At 34.1% G+C, this 16,541-nt stretch overlaps 2 protein-coding genes across 2 annotated transcripts; both read right to left on the bottom strand.

Moving 5' to 3' along the window:
* Positions 1–439: 439 nt before the first annotated feature.
* LOC132563857 (perlucin-like) lies at positions 440–8,004 on the bottom strand. The gene is made up of 5 exons (XM_060228612.1): positions 7,950–8,004; positions 5,886–5,974; positions 5,229–5,319; positions 3,252–3,483; positions 440–479 (listed from the first exon to the last, which is right to left on the bottom strand). The coding sequence occupies exons 1-5, from the start codon at positions 8,002–8,004 to the stop codon at positions 440–442; spliced, it is 507 nt and encodes a 168-aa protein (XP_060084595.1).
* A 2,994-nt stretch (positions 8,005–10,998) lies between these two features.
* On the bottom strand, positions 10,999–15,971 carry LOC132563856 (perlucin-like). The gene is made up of 5 exons (XM_060228611.1): positions 15,926–15,971; positions 14,268–14,392; positions 13,871–13,964; positions 13,182–13,426; positions 10,999–11,067 (listed from the first exon to the last, which is right to left on the bottom strand). The coding sequence occupies exons 1-5, from the start codon at positions 15,969–15,971 to the stop codon at positions 10,999–11,001; spliced, it is 579 nt and encodes a 192-aa protein (XP_060084594.1).
* Between the last annotated feature and the right edge of the window lie 570 nt (positions 15,972–16,541).

Here is a 16,541-nt window from a genome sequence, read left to right as displayed (position 1 = left end):
TTTGAATTTATCGCGTTTATCAAAAGAATGGGAAAATATCCTTGTTGGTTTCGTTGTAGAGAAATATAATCGGCTGACGTAGAGATCGCCGTGTCCTTGATTCCTAATTCTGGTGGCTTAATGCGATATTTAAAGACGAAACGTCACGAATATATCTAAAAGTGATTTGCCATGGGCTTTGTAGTTATTTTGATCAATTCAGGTGCGTTGTAAATAAAAAACAAGTTAACCAAAAGAGGATTACCGTTTATTCTAAAACGGATTTTATCCACAATTTGGAATCCAAGTCAAAACATACTTCCATTTTAAATTCATGCAACTAAAACATCAACTACAACACAACAACATTTGATTCCAAATACCATGTATTGTTTAATATAACAAACTCTGGGTACATCACAGTGAGCGCGAGGCATGAAAGCACGTGACATCTCGATGATTAGCCTATTGGTGCGAAGCCACCAATGGCGTCTGTAACCCTGTAAACAAAACAAATGTATAGGATTTTTTGCTATGCTGTATGTCATTTTGAATTTGCATCGAAAAGTGTCCTTCGTATAATTTCGATAGTAAACCAAAAATACTGACAAACATGAAGTACTAATTAATAAATTATTTCATCAGTTTTATAAACATACAATTCCTATTCCTATTATTCAATGGTTGAACTAATTACCATGTCATCGTAAACGACAGTATTCTTCAGTGTGATAACACTTTATGGAGGTTAGCACGAACATTTTTCACCTATATGGAGACCATCCTTAAAGAACATCTGTTACTAGAAAGATTAGCAATATACAACCAAACCAATATAACAGAGGTATTTCTGAGACACTAACTGGTTCAGTATACACTGGGTTTCTTATTTCTGATGAATAACTTGATATCAAAATAATCACAATAAACATTTACAGGCGACACAGTATGTGTCCCTTCATTTACATAACAAATCATTATGTTTATGTTTTCGTATGAAATCGTACATACATATTTTTTTTCTAAATAAGATATTCCATTTAAATTCGCAATTGACAGAAACACATGTTTGTATGGTCAGGTTCGGAACTAAAGCAACTTTTGGCAATACTGAATGTAATGTATTTTTGACTGAACTTTAATTTCCCATACTTTACGCTAAGGATTTTATATATTTTCCACATATGTGCTTTCCTTCAATAATTTAGGGGACTGAAAGATGACAATTGTTTTTCACCTCTGTCTTATTTATTTTGGTGAATATTTAACCTGTGAATTCTACTTGATAAATAATTACATAATACGATTCCTTCTCTTCAACGGCAAAAATATGAGGCAAATAAGATTTGATATATCAGTTTTGAACCAAATTGCGAACACATGCTCATGGCTACATTAGTAAGAAATTTCTTATTTGAGACACGTCTCCGCTAATAAAACCAAACATATTATTACGGGATCCCTTATATAAAATATGTCCCCACTTCTTGTACGGGATCGCTAATATAAAATATGTTCCCACTTCTTGTACGGAATCTTTTATATAAAACATGTTCACACTCCTAGTTCGGAATCTTCTATATAAAACATGTTCACATTCCTAGTACAGAATCTCCTATATAAGACATGTTCACACTCCTAGTTCGGAATCTCCTATATAAAACATGTTCATATTCCTAGTACGGAATCTCTTATATAAAACATGTTCACACTCCTAGTACGGAATCTCCTATATAAAACATGTTCACACTCCTAGTACGGAATCTCTTATATAAGACATGTTCACACTCCTAGTACGGAATCTCCTATATAAAACATGTTCACACTCTTAGTACGGAATCTCCTATATAAGACATGTTCACACTCCTAGTACGGAATCTCTTATATAAAACATGTTCACACTCCTAGTACGGAATCTCCTATATAAAACATGTTCACACTCCTAGTACGGAATCTCCTATATAAAACATGTTCACACTCCTAGTACGGAATCTCCTATATAAGACATGTTCACACTCCTAGTACGGAATCTCCTATATAAAACATGTTCACACTCCTAGTACGGAATCTCCTATATAAGACATGTTCACACTCCTAGTACGGAATCTCTTATATAAAACATGTTCACACTCCTAGTACGGAATCTCCTATATAAAACATGTTCACACTCCTAGTACGGAATCTCCTATATAAAACATGTTCACACTCCTAGTACGGAATCTTTCTATGAAATATGTCTCCACTTCTAGTACGGGATCTCTTTATGAAACATGTCCCCACTCCTAGTACGGAATCTCTTATATTAATCATGTCCCGATTTCGAGTACGGAATCTCTTCTATGAAATATGTCTCCACTTCTAGTACGTGATCTCTTTATGAAACATGTTCACACTCCTAGTACGGAATCTCTTATATAAAACATGTTTACATTCCTAGTACGGAATCTCCTATATAAAACATGTTCACACTCTTAGTACGGAATCTCTTATATAAAACATGTTCACACTCCTAGTACGGAATCTCTTATATAAAACATGTTCACACTCCTAGTACGGAATCTCCTATATAAAACATGTTCACATTCCTAGTACGGAATCTCCTATATAAGACATGTTCACACACCTAGTGCGGAATCTCTTATATAAAACATGTTCACACACCTAGTGCGGAATCTCTTATATAAAACATGTTCACACACCTAGTGCGGAATCTCTTATATGAAACATGTTCACACTCCTAGTACGGAATCTCTTCTATGAAATATGTCTCCACTTCTAGTACGGGATCTCTTTATGAAACATGTCCCCACTCCTAGTACGGAATCTCTTATATCAATCATGTCCCGATTTCTAGTACGGAATCTCTTCTAAGAAATATGTCTCCACTTCTAGTAAGGGATATCTTTATGAAACATGTCCCCACTCCTAGTACAGAATCTCTTATATTAATCATGTCCCGATTTCGAGTACGGAATCTCTTCTATGAAATATGTCTCCACTTCTAGTACGGAATCTCTTATATAAAACATGTTCACTCTCCTAGTACGGAATCTCCTATATAAAAGATGTTCACACTCCTAGTACGGAATCTCTTATATTAATCTTGTCCCGATTTCTAGTACGGAATCTCTTATATGAAATATGTCTCCACTTCTAGTACGGAATCTCTTATGCTATATATACTTAACGGAGTACCTTACATAAGATATGTCCCTCCTTTTAGTCCGGATTCCTTTACATGAAATATGCCCCACTTCTTACAAGATACTTACGGAACCTCACATACGAAATAACGATCTTCTTCACATTCCTGATCGTGCCACTTCCATTGATCTCTCTGTGACATTTCCATGCAATGTTCGTTATTATCGTCGTTTCCTCCGTTGTTAGGCTCGCCGTCATCCCAATTCGAATAGGTTACTGGTTTCCCCGATGCCCACTCCCAGGTACCTTCAACTAAAATGTCATTTCCGGCGATCCAGAATTCGGGCGGGTTGTAGGCTTCTGAAGCAAATGACAGTTACAGGGAATGTGATACTATGAAAAAGTTAGCTATCATTGACCATACAAAGCCATCGTAGTAATTCGCTGAAGTTTAATACCAAAGTTGAAGGTCCTACAAAATATAATGATTTGAAAATCAAGAAAACGAATATGGAGAAAAAGGTACATCAATTGACATGAATGATAAGCTTTGTTGAGTTTAAAGAGAACTCAATGAAATATAATTCTAACAGAATATGGACACTATCATTTAACAATATAACAGGATTGTTTTCAAGGATATTCTTTAATGTATGATACAACAGACATACATTGATATGTCACATCAATTATTGAGTATCTGTATCTGATGAATAAAAAAAAGATTTGTAATTGTTTAAACAAGCACAAAAGTTTGTTATCTATTCACGATGGATTTTAGAAACGATGAACTAAGGCTCACTCCTTTAATCATATGTAATTAGGCTTTCTGCCTCTTCTATCAATGAAAAATAAATATATTTGATGCTGACTTTCGTTCAAAATGATTGACATTGAAATATTTCCAGTAAAGCGATATAAAATGTGTTCCGAGTCAAATTGAAAATCATAGTTCCAATGTCAGTTTTATACAAATAGTTTCACTCAAAAAATAAACTTCGTCGGTAATTGAATGATATTTACTTTAATGTTATCTAAATAACAGATATGATTTGTGTATTATTCTTTGTCCTTTTCCATTCGTATACTTCCCAAAGTTTGACCTAAACAGTCACTTCCAAAGGTGTGAAATAAGCTCCAATAGAAAGTGTGCTACTACTTACATGATTCAATACACACTATTATTGTCCTGTTTTGCTTTTTCTATTTGTACATGTGCATTCATAAAGAACTTGTGATTTCAGTTGTCATTGTATTTAGAAAAAAATCCATGCCACACAATTTCTCCTCTTTTACGTAAAAAATGTATGTCCCCTCCAGGAGATTTTTCCTCGTTCACCAAATGACACGTTTAAACATACCATTCCTTGAAAAGATACACACAGGAAACACATATGTAGATTACTTAGAGATTGGAAACGTCTCTTGTATCAAAATGTTTTAGTCGGTATTAGATTATTCAACACATGTCTCTTATTTCAATATCATATCTTTACATCGGGGCATACAAGAGTGATTAGTATAAGTTGAAATAACTTGTTTCGCAATTGCAGGTGATCCCTAACCTTTTCACGTCCGTTCCCGGACGGCTAGGTGAATGGCGAGTGCGTTACCACTGCGCCACTATTTCGTTCCCTCCCTGAAACTGATGCATGACTTACCAAGGTTTCAGGGTTTCTACTTTCTCTGATCCTGCTATGTTATGTTGAAACATACATACTATCATTATATAATCTCTTAGATGAAATTCACTCCCTACTTAATTACGAATTTTTTTTATATAAAGCATGTTCCCATTTCTTTTCACATTACATTTGGCTGATATTGAGCCAAAAATTCACAAATTATCTTCATAGGAAAACAATTCTGGTATCCGAGATAATGGATAATCCCAGGTAGCTATCAATACTTGACCAAGGGTTACTGATATTGGGAAGTAATCGCTCGTACTGGTTCAGTAGGTGGAGTAGATGTCCCTTTTGGTCCGTTCTTCCCATTTCTCTTTTTTTCAAATTTCTTTTGATGATTATTTTTCCTTGTTTTATTGTTTGTCTTTAATAAACTTAATTGTTTTATGATAGAAAATGTTAACATGTTCTACTCACTCCAGTGCAAAGAAAGGAAACCATGTACGAAGCTTTCTTCTGCCGCGTCATCGAGCTCCAGTAGGTGACCATTGAGTTCATTACAAACTACCTGGTGATTAAATAAGGACAACATATAAGTTAACCCGTATAAACAAGAGAGTCCTAAAGACAGTCAATAGCACTTTACAAAACGTAAAATTAGATACGTTAGAGTCCTGTGATGAATCATAACCTGAATATTGATACAGGAAAATGCTCCACTGAAAATTTGATTGGATTTTCTCTGAATATAAAAAATGTGATCGTATGCACCGATACAATGGTGGTCAGTTTTAGTACAAGGTTGCTTCTATTGTCAGACGTTTTGTTATCTATACCACACTCCAACTCTCAATGTCAGACGTTTTGTTATCTACAACATACTTCAACTCTCCATGTCAGACGTTTTGTTATCTACACCATACTCCAACTCTCCATGTCTGACGTTTTGTTATCTACAACATACTTCAACTCTCCATGTCAGACGTTTTGTTATCTACAACATACTCCAACTCTCCATGTCAGACGTTTTGTAATCTACACCATACTCCAACTCTCTACGCCATATCCAACTCCATACACTTTCACGTTTCATTGTGAATTTAAAGTCCTATAGCATCTATGATAAGTGATTACCGTTGCCTGAGACCAGTCTGCTTTCACGTGAGGAATGTCGTAGCAAGACGTGTTATGTTTGATGAAACCATCTGGACATTCGCCATTAACTGAAACAACCGATCGAGAAGTAATATTAGCAGAACAATTTAAATTAAAACCAATCTAGATAGACAACACCATGTCAATCGTAACAATATCTAACTGTAACGGAAACCGTTACACAAGTCCCAAAACTACACCCGCTTTCGCAGAGCCTTTCTACACTAGAGCAAAATAAGTTTCAAGTTTCAAGTTTATTGGATCCTCAGATACATGAAAATGTATAACATGAGGTAAAACAATACTATATCAATAGATACGTGACAAAATGGATGGTAACTAAAAGTCGTAACGCTTCACTGTATTTTGTTAGGACTATTCAAAGTACACAGTACTTTCATAGATCAGACTGATAACAACTAGAACAATACGATTTACTTATATAAATAAAAAATGGTAGAATAACATCACGCTATATAAGGATACCATAGTGTTACTTCAAAATATTTTGTTAAGACTTTAAAATAAACAGGATGCATTTAGTACTTTCAATTTTCATATTGATTGCAATTAGTACATTCAAATACACTTTAATATAACACCACATTGAATAATGATAACACAGTATTGCTTCACAATATTTTGTTACAGCTGTTCAAGATAACCAAAGGGCATTATGTACTTTTGTATATCAAATTGGTTTCATTAAACCACATTATTTAAGGATAACATAGTATTTTATTTAGACTTTGAAATAAAATGGGGTATTAAGTATTTATATCAAATTGATAGCAATTTGCACATTATATACACTTTGCTATTATAACACCACGCTGTTTAAAATAAACAGAGGGCATCAGGCGTATATGTAAAAGACTGATATCAATTAGTACATCTAAATACCCTTTGATATTATATAATGATAACGTAGTGTTTCTTCACAATATTTGATTAAGATTGCTTTAAAGTAAATGCATAGCTTCTGGTAATTGTTTTTATAAAGCTGATATACTTGGGTTTCATAAAATCACTTCTATGATGAAAACATTATCTTTCTTACAATATTTTGTTAATACACGGCATGATGTACATACTTTAAACTAGAGAGTCAGTCATGCATGACTGATGTAAACCAGTGGCTAGTCAGCAGACTTCTGCAGACGACCCTGACAATAGATAGCATCAATTGATTATCAACGCAGGCAAGACCCTAGACACACACCATTAACATCATCACAGTTTCAAAGTTGAACAAACATTTTTGTTATTAAAACTGATTGCGTCGTTGTGTTCCTTGTATAAGACCACACCTGTTAAATTTTCATCCAAACTGGAAAACATTTAAAGTTTACTTTCTGTGGTGGCCATCTTGGATTTTTAAAACAATTGACAAGGTCATCAATATTCACATCAAGTTTCATTTAAATCTGACAAACAGTGTTTTAGTTATAGACTATTACGCTTTAACCAATCACAGGCTTTGGCCGCCATGTTTGATGTCGGAAAAAAGAATCGCAGAATGAACAACTCTGCACTACCATCTATGCTCGTGCAAAGTGTCGTTTCAATCGAACGGACGATTTCTGAAACTAGTGTCGCGGGAATAATGATTATAATAATAATAAGAAGAAGAAGACCCCATTTGGAAGACTTCATAATCCTTGTTATAGTGTGGTCTACTGATATTTAATGTAGAACCTTCTGAACAGACAACTTTCATTATATATCTATATATACTGTTAACGTGGAAATACGGTCACATAAATTTCACACGCGCGCTAGAATATCATGACATTTTACATACAATATACATAAAGTATAAGAAAGTGTATTGATCGAAAAAATATCACCGCGTAGAGTTTGCGTTTTGAAATCGCAAAATTGGATGTACAACGTCATTTTAACAACCCTAGTCATCCCCGTCTCTCAAGCCATGTAAAATCAAATCAAACACATTTTTTTCCAATTACGACAATGGATTGTTATTTGGTGATATTGGTGCCAAGTTGTTTTCTAAATTTAAACGATGAAATGGTAAATTACCTTCAACTAGTGCTACAATCAGGATGAGAAAACCACAACGTGTTGTCGGCACCATGTTTACATCTTATCTTGTTTCTGAAGGTTGGAAACCGACATATTTCTACATTGTTGCATAAACATTTAATCTTACTGTCTATAACCAATCAACTTGGCACGAATTCCGAAGCTTATCAAGGGTTTTAACTCATTAACGAAGAAACTCCAACCAAATGCTAAAAATCATTTGTTATAATATGTGCACAGTAAATAAGACCATATCTTATAAAGAAATTTTTTTATTCTTTAATACTAGTATTACATAGGCGTTATCACGTGATACATTAGAAAACCTACTTCGATTCTGCTTAGTGTCCATTTCTCTGTCTCGTTTTTGATGACTGGAACGATTTCATTTACAAAATGTACACGTAACTTGACTTTTTCATCAACACCAATCTGTCCATAATAAAAAATAATGTTTTAAGGGTTAATCAAATTTGATATTTAAAATTAAGTTAGGAATGATATCAACCATTAATCGATTTCGGAAAACGTCAAAACACTTTTTAGTCACTAGTTTCACTAGACCATGATAAACAGATGTTCCCGCTGAACTGACAGCTCCTGTCGCGAGCATCCATGTCGTGTTGGTTCAAACTGGATATCATATTATAGACAACAATTTCAAAGCGGGTTGAATAGATATTGTTGTGTATATCAAACAATACTACAAGAAAATCGTGAATGTTTTGACTAATGTTTTCATTTAAAATATCAATTTATTGTGTTTGTTTTCTCCAAATACTTTTCTTTATTTGCCAAAGTAAAAGATAATGATGGATGCTGTATGGCATTAAATGTCCCTAATGTCTTTATTAACCTTTACTCCATGGTTGTCCAGAACTGATCGTTGTCTTACTGATGTTATCTTCAGGTAGTCTCAACGTAATCTAGGTAGTGATGTAATTAATAAATGTCGACTCATTGAGGTAGAAGTAAACAGTTAATTTGCATTTTACCTGAAGTTATTTGTCATGCTTGAGATATACAGGTATAGCAGATGGGTTATGAAAAATACATCATTACATGTATATATAGTTATAAACTACATAACAATTACATTAACATTAGAGGGATGAAATTTGTGTAAAAAAAATTTCCTCTGTTTTCTGACATTTGATTGTCATGGTTACCTACTGAAAAAATGCTAAAAATGCAAAAATACTGCTAATTCCAACCTAACACTATAACTTTCTAGAAGAAATTTACTTCTAAACACCTATCTTACAATCAACAACACTGTCATGGTAACAAAGTACTTACATTTCAGCAAATTCCAACTCGGAAATTCTTCATAACATGACCACATGTACACACTATGAAAATTTCTCTTCCTGTTAAGCTAGTTTTGGTGCGTAGACACAGATTCAAGACTGCCCAAATAGTAATCTCCCACACAAAGCTAAAATATTATCCTGAAAAAAATGAAATTCCACATTGTCCACTTTAACATGACAGGACCAATTTTAGCAAGGATTTTTTTTTCATTTTTAATTAAAACCTTTATAATGGGGTAATCTAATGAACAAAAAATCACCCATGGCCACACCGAGAAACTGTGTACTGCTGCCTGATAAAGAAATAAAAAACGTGAAGAACAAAAAGAATTTACAACCTGGTATATCTGTTGACATAAAAATAGCCGATGTCAAAAATACACAGAACATTTTTATATGCCTAGTGATGTGGTAATCTTTTTTGGTGGAAAGTTTTCCTGGTTGATCTCCATTGTAAGAAGAGAGAAATAGATGTAGGCGGATGATGAAGAAATCACTTTTTTCTTACCTTAATGTTTAGTTAGTAACAACTTGAGGGGAGAAGTAACTAACCTTTTATGGGAGAGGAAGAAACTCATTTTTCTGGTCAAATAGTCAATATGAGAGAGAAAAAAGGTAACCTACCTTTACGACCAGTTAATAACTATGGGAAGGTAAATGTAACCATCCGTCATGGCCAGTTATTAACTATGGAAAGGCAAAGGTAACCTACCTTCATGGCCAGTTAATGGAAGGAAAGTAACATACTTGTATGGTCATTAAATAATTAATGAAGGTAAAAAGATCTTATTTAATTGACCAATTGGTACTTTTGAAGAAGGAGGGTAACTTTTCTTAAATACTTACATGTGTACTTACGGTTTTCCTAAATAATTCTTAGATTTTACCGATTTCAAGAAATTTTATTTATACCCAATACATTGGTCCTTCTATATTGTCCTGAATTTAACTGAATTAAAAAAACTAAAACATTTTCGTTGTTGTATTGTTACTTTTTAACATATATTTAATATTTAATTAATGTTTAAACTGTATAACCTGTCCTGCCCTCCTCTCAAAAGAATATTTCTGGACTATTGGTCTGTTTCTTAAAATCACGCCTACATACATGGCAGTTTATATATATAGTTGAAATTGAAAAAGACATTTGAACATATCCTTTTCGCGGATATATTTTAAGTATTAGCAGATGGGTATATTTATCATCTGTAATGAAAAGGTGATAAAACTTTTGTCCCGGGTGTGCACCGTACATTCATGAGATCATAACAATACAATTATAGATTGAACTTATCATACAAAACGTTTCCTCTGATGATAAAGAAAGCAATCCTAACTCGTTTAACGGCTCTGTCTGATACGGTAATGTTGACAGCTATATTAACATAAGTCATTGTTTATTTAAAAATGGATTAATCATCGATTTGGTTTGGGTTTGCTTTTGATACGAAGGACGTGTTAAGTAGTCAAACAAACGTGAGATTATCTCTACTGTGTCCTTGAACTGTATTTGTCAGTCGTGGTTTGATGGACAGCAAAGGTGACCTAGCGTGATCAAAGTCAAGAAGTGTACATTTATCGCTCAAACGTGTATACAGAGAAATAATTCTAAATAAGAGAAACGCTTTGCTTATCGTACATATAGATGTAAGGAAATATATATTCAGGAAAATAACGATTTGAAATGATGGCAATATTCAATCAACTTTGCTTGATTTTCTATCAATTACGATTTATGATGAAAACATTTCCAACAAGATACACTCATGTCTGTTAATTAGTGTGGTATTGAGCATTTTCTTGTCCTTCTTTCTATGAACAAGTCAGTTCTACGTTGTACTAATTTTCCGTGTTAAGTATGTTGTAAGAATATCTTAAAACAACCAGACCTGTCAAAGAAATAAAAGTAAACAGATTTCAAGATAATTTTTTGTTTAAAAAAAATGAGAAAGACGAAAATAATATATATTTATTCCGCACTTGATTCGAATATTGAATACTGAATGGTGTTGCTGCCTCTGTCTACACGATGTTTTATCTTAATACATTGCAGGTAACTGTATTTCACTGTGAATAGCGGTATATATTTATACTTTTAAAGGTGTATGTGTTTCTTGTACGTGAAGTTCCCTTATATCAACGATATGAAACAGACAAACGTGGATTGGCATATGTCTTCAATAAGTAACAACCCTGACACTATGGCTATTTATACATATCCTCCCTAAATCTTACCGAGAAATAGGACATTTAGATTTCCTCGGTGACCTACTTCAAGAAATGTTTCTACATTGTATCTGACTGTGCTGTACAGTGACCCGAGATTGCAATACACCACATAGCATTCAAGTACATCAGTCATTTCCATTCTTTCTTTTTCTTCAAAACCAACAAGAAAACAAAGATATATTCAATATGACAACAAAATCTGAGTTAAACTCAAATTTGAACAAAATAACACTTTACACGAGAGCACTTTATGAAATACAGAGGGAATAAAACCAGGTGTTTCGGAAGGGTTGCATCAATGACACCAGCCATGCAAATATAGACATGTCAATATAGACATTGACATACATTTCAATCGAGAACAATGAATATATCAATCAGAATGGGAATCTGCACCACAAAAGGCTGTAAAAAACGCACGATTACTGTTATATTGCCAGTAATTAAATTAGTGAGGTAGTTAAAGATGAACAAAGAACATCGTGATAACAAACTTCAATGCAAACGTTTGGCTTTTGGTATTTTACCGAATATTGTATCGTTGTATTGGGTTTTTTCACTATGATACCAAATAAATGATTGATAATCTACTTCCGTTATTTCAATAAATTTCCATAAGTTTTATATACATCTGAAAACGTACCAGGGACTAAAGTTTGTACTAGCTGTGTGTACTACCTGTGATCTCAAAGATTGAACACAAGACACACAAGTGAATAACACTTTTAAGTACAAATTAAGAGATAGACACAGTAGAGCATAACTATGAATTAAACAGCTGCTTCGTCTTTCTGTGACTCGCTAGTGATGCTACGGGCCTAAACATTGAAACCAAGGAGGTGACTGCAGAACTGACTTCTTTTATATTATTGTTGCTTTTAACGTTGATGCAAAAATCTCAAGCGTTTTTAACAAATCATTTCATATAATAAAGTCAAGAACAAAGATATGAAGGATTAATTTTATTTTCTATATAATTTGTAGCATGCTGAATTGCAAATTGTATTTTGATCTTGATTAGCATGGTCCTGTAAAATAAAGCAAAGTATTAACAAAAGGAACATAATTCAATTGCGTCATATGATATTTATATCTAGTGAGAAATAAACGTTTGCCATATGCTAATATGGCTAATACATGTATGTCATATGATATTATGCAGTGGGTTACAAAGAACCATAAGGTAACATGGCAAAGAGAAGAGGAGAAATTCCGTTAAAGTGCCCCAGATATTAAAAAATGTTAAGTATATATTTTTGTGCTATTCAGATCAGTACAAAGTTTGTATACCTGAATGGTAGGTCACAAGTAACAATGCTGTGGCCCTTCACTATTCTTCGTCACTGAAACATAGTATCACAGATGTTAATGTGGCTTTAATGTTATTTTCTCTTCGGCTCTGTATTAGAACACGTGTTACAAAGTCATAGCTGACCATGATGGAACATCTAGTCGTCCTATTCGCGTTTTGGGTTAATATTTTACCAAAGTTGTATCGGTTCTGAGTTTGAATGCTGATTTTGTTCATAAATCTTTTATTTAACTGGTATTCAACAATGATAGTTTCATTAGGTCAGTACGCGAGATAGCTCATTCCTTTAATAAAAAAACAAAACAATCATAAATACAAATAGGTACATAGGGAATCGTGTCCCTTTCGTTACGTTTTCTATTTTGCTCACATCATTTCACAAAGGAAATGCTTCTCCTCCTCACATCCGTTGTCATTCCACTGCCAGTTATTTTTCTGCGACATTTCCGCGCAGTGTTCTTCGTCATAGTCGCTGTCGTCACCGCCATTGTCCGGATGACCATTGTGCCAGTTGGTATAGTTGAGAGACTTTGCCGTAACTGCCCACTTCCAGTCCCCCTCAGTTATTATATCATTTGCTCCGAACCAGTACTGATGGTATTTGTCACTACCATACTCAGCTACAATGAAAACTACATCATTGAAAATCAGAAAACTCAAGCCATTGGTATATCAATTGACATTTTCCAAAATCGTTATGGAGGATGTTCTATCCGGAGTTGGTTTCTATACATGATATAAATTCTTCAAACACATTCATTTTACAACAAAAGAAGTGGTACAGCACATACCTTATGACCGACCTTTAGACAATAGGTTTACACAAACACGTATATAATGAAATGGCTGACACGGTCAGTGGATTCAGTTATTTGTACGAAAGACACACGAGTTCATAGCAAAAAACCTTTAGAGTTAGATAACGTAAGTCAAATAATACATCAGACAGCATAAAGCTATACCGTATTTCCATAACTCGTCATTGCTGATAAGGGCCCAGATCTTGAAACCTTGGAGGCGACTGAGGAAAACCAAAAGTGATCGATTAGATATTAAATGCTTACGATCATTTAAAGAGCCGAGATATCCTTCTATAGCGGTCTGTTCTTCTTGGGAAGTGATGATTGCTAGCTCTGCTCCAAACACCTCACAGTACGCCTGCAACCATAGTTACATGATTAATACAAATAACCAGATATATTATGATGCTGGACGTGTTAGCAGATTTACATGGTTTGTGTCGTCAATGAAACAATAGGCATCTAATCTTCCGGAACATTTTGTCCTTTTCTCCCTAAAATTTCGTGAATCTCCATGTATTGTTTTCTTTTGGTCATATTTGGATATTGAGTGACATGGAAATCTCTTCTTCCAACTTTTGTTTTGAGTTATAAATGATAAAAAATCTTATTATATTCAAGGAATGACAATGTAATATTCTATAGCGCTGCAATGACATACCAGCGCCTCTGGCCACGTTGCTGCAACTTTAACACCTTTGTAGCAAGACCCTCCTAAGTTAACAAACGAATGTTTGCATATGGGCGGTCCTGTCGTGGTACTGGGCGCAACAGGTGCCGGGGTTACTGAAAACAAACATACACTCAGGTGATTCATGAATTCCTAATATTTTCACATTTTTGTTTCATTTCAGAATATTTCAATGTCGAGTTTTTAAAGACAAAAGGAAATGGGCAGCAGATAACAAACACATTTCTGTAATTATGATTATGCACATGACTCCTAAATAAGTTAATAAGTTAAACATATATCATGTACTCAGCAAACAAAATATACGTTCTACTAGCTAGAATTACAGATAAACTTAAGATTTATAATCACTATTGGCCTGTGTTAGGAATTGCAAACTATGCTTTCTACATCCTTTCAATATCAACTATCGTGGTAGTCCACTTCGATATACGACAGCATGGAGTAGAAGGATTGAAATGGTACAACACAGTCAAAAGATCGCAAGGCACTCTCTAACTAGCTGTTTAAAGCAATTGCTCCATGTGTTACATGAGTATACCATCTTAGAGACGTCTTTTAGGTAAATGTATGACTACATATAATAATAATAATAGGTCGTAAATAATTCAAACATTTGTTGTGAACTAAAAATAGATATCTGATATAAAAATATCCAATCATCTTCCAGTATATCATCAGGAGGTACGAGGTGTACCGTGTGGACAATCATAACACAATACAGACAATCGAGAAAAATAAAGGTGTTTCAGATGGCTCTAATTTGTATTTGTTTTCAAATCAAATGTCTAAGTGTGGAAAACTCTTTTAAACCATTATTCTTATAATAGACAGCTATAAGACAGAGAAGAATGTTCTGTAGGTGAGCAAGCACATTGATACCTTTTTGTAAGTCAACATTTAAATAATATAACAGACCGTTTTTACCTGGTTGTCCTAAATCGATGGTGAAACTTTTCCAAGTATTTGTGCTTTGCTTGTTGCTAATGCAATGAAAACATATAATTGAAAGTTGGTGGGAAAATGTAATTTCTGGCAAATAATGACAAGACAGCATTTTAAAAGACAATAAGATACTGAGTTCTGAATATTACACCTTTCACACATGTTGTTACGTTCAGATGCCATGCCTTAGTACCACATTTGTACATGAACCTTAAGTAATGAAAGATTTAGAAACATTTGAAAAAGAAAATGCCAGCGTGTTTCCTTACTTGAAAATGCCGATCGGTTTAAAACAGCAAAAGGAACAAGCATACTTTCTTTGAATCAACATCTGATGAGGGAAGTTTTAAAAACGTTGCGCATGTGTGCTAATTGGACAAATAGAACAAACATGCGCATAACAAATTGTCCTAAACTCAATACTAATTTATATTTGTTACCATCGTAACATATTGTTCACGTGGCAGAATGAATAATAATCCAACGCTTTGATTAAATACTCTAAATTAGTATTAGGATGCAGTATTATTACTTGTTCGCCCATTTGTAGTGATGGTTGCGTTGTCTTTTGAACCAATATTCAATGAATGCATTTCCAAACTGATATAGAAGTTTGACGATTCTAGTGACTCAAGTTCTGGATTATCATGGTAACATGGTGTAATATGTGTCTAAAAGCTTACCCACGAGCAGAAAAACTGTCAACACCACTCTTGTTATCCAACTCATCATTGCTGCTTTCTATTACCTCTAGGTAAGTGTAGATCTAGGATAGTGCCATTATGTGCTGTCTTATCTACATATGCTTGTTCACATCAAAGGTAAACATGAATTTGAACTGGATTGTTTCAAAATATTACAGCAATTGATCAATTTTGGTTGTTGCGGTTTTGCTGTACGCTTTGACCGCCAAGCATAGTTGTAGACAAGAGAATTCGACAGTAACATACTCAAAACGCATGATTCTGGTTAGCCATACAGATAACTTTAGAAATAATGAATTAGGAATTCGAAATATTTGAAAAACGGAATAATGGATCTGCCGTCTTGAAGTTTGCGATGAAATATAACAGATATATAGAAAGCGGATCCTATTTGCAATGACTGACACAGTTCACGTTATGAGGTTGCAAAACACAAGCACAGCTAAGGGATCGGTGATGATATCACCTGGTGTGGCGAAACACTATCACCATACACTACAGCCAACACCAGAAATGTTGTCAACAGATCAAGGGACATTTTATGTTTACCAGGTAACTTTGCTATTTACTGTTAATTTATTCAGTGCACGAAGAG

This window comes from Ylistrum balloti, unplaced genomic scaffold (genome assembly GCF_031769215.1).
Source record: "Ylistrum balloti isolate Yb309-2 unplaced genomic scaffold, AGI_CSIRO_Ybal_v1 Utg371890, whole genome shotgun sequence".
NCBI lineage: Eukaryota > Metazoa > Mollusca > Bivalvia > Pectinida > Pectinidae > Ylistrum > Ylistrum balloti.
Note: the sequence above shows the minus strand (reverse complement) of the source record. Positions and strands in the feature narration are given on the sequence as shown.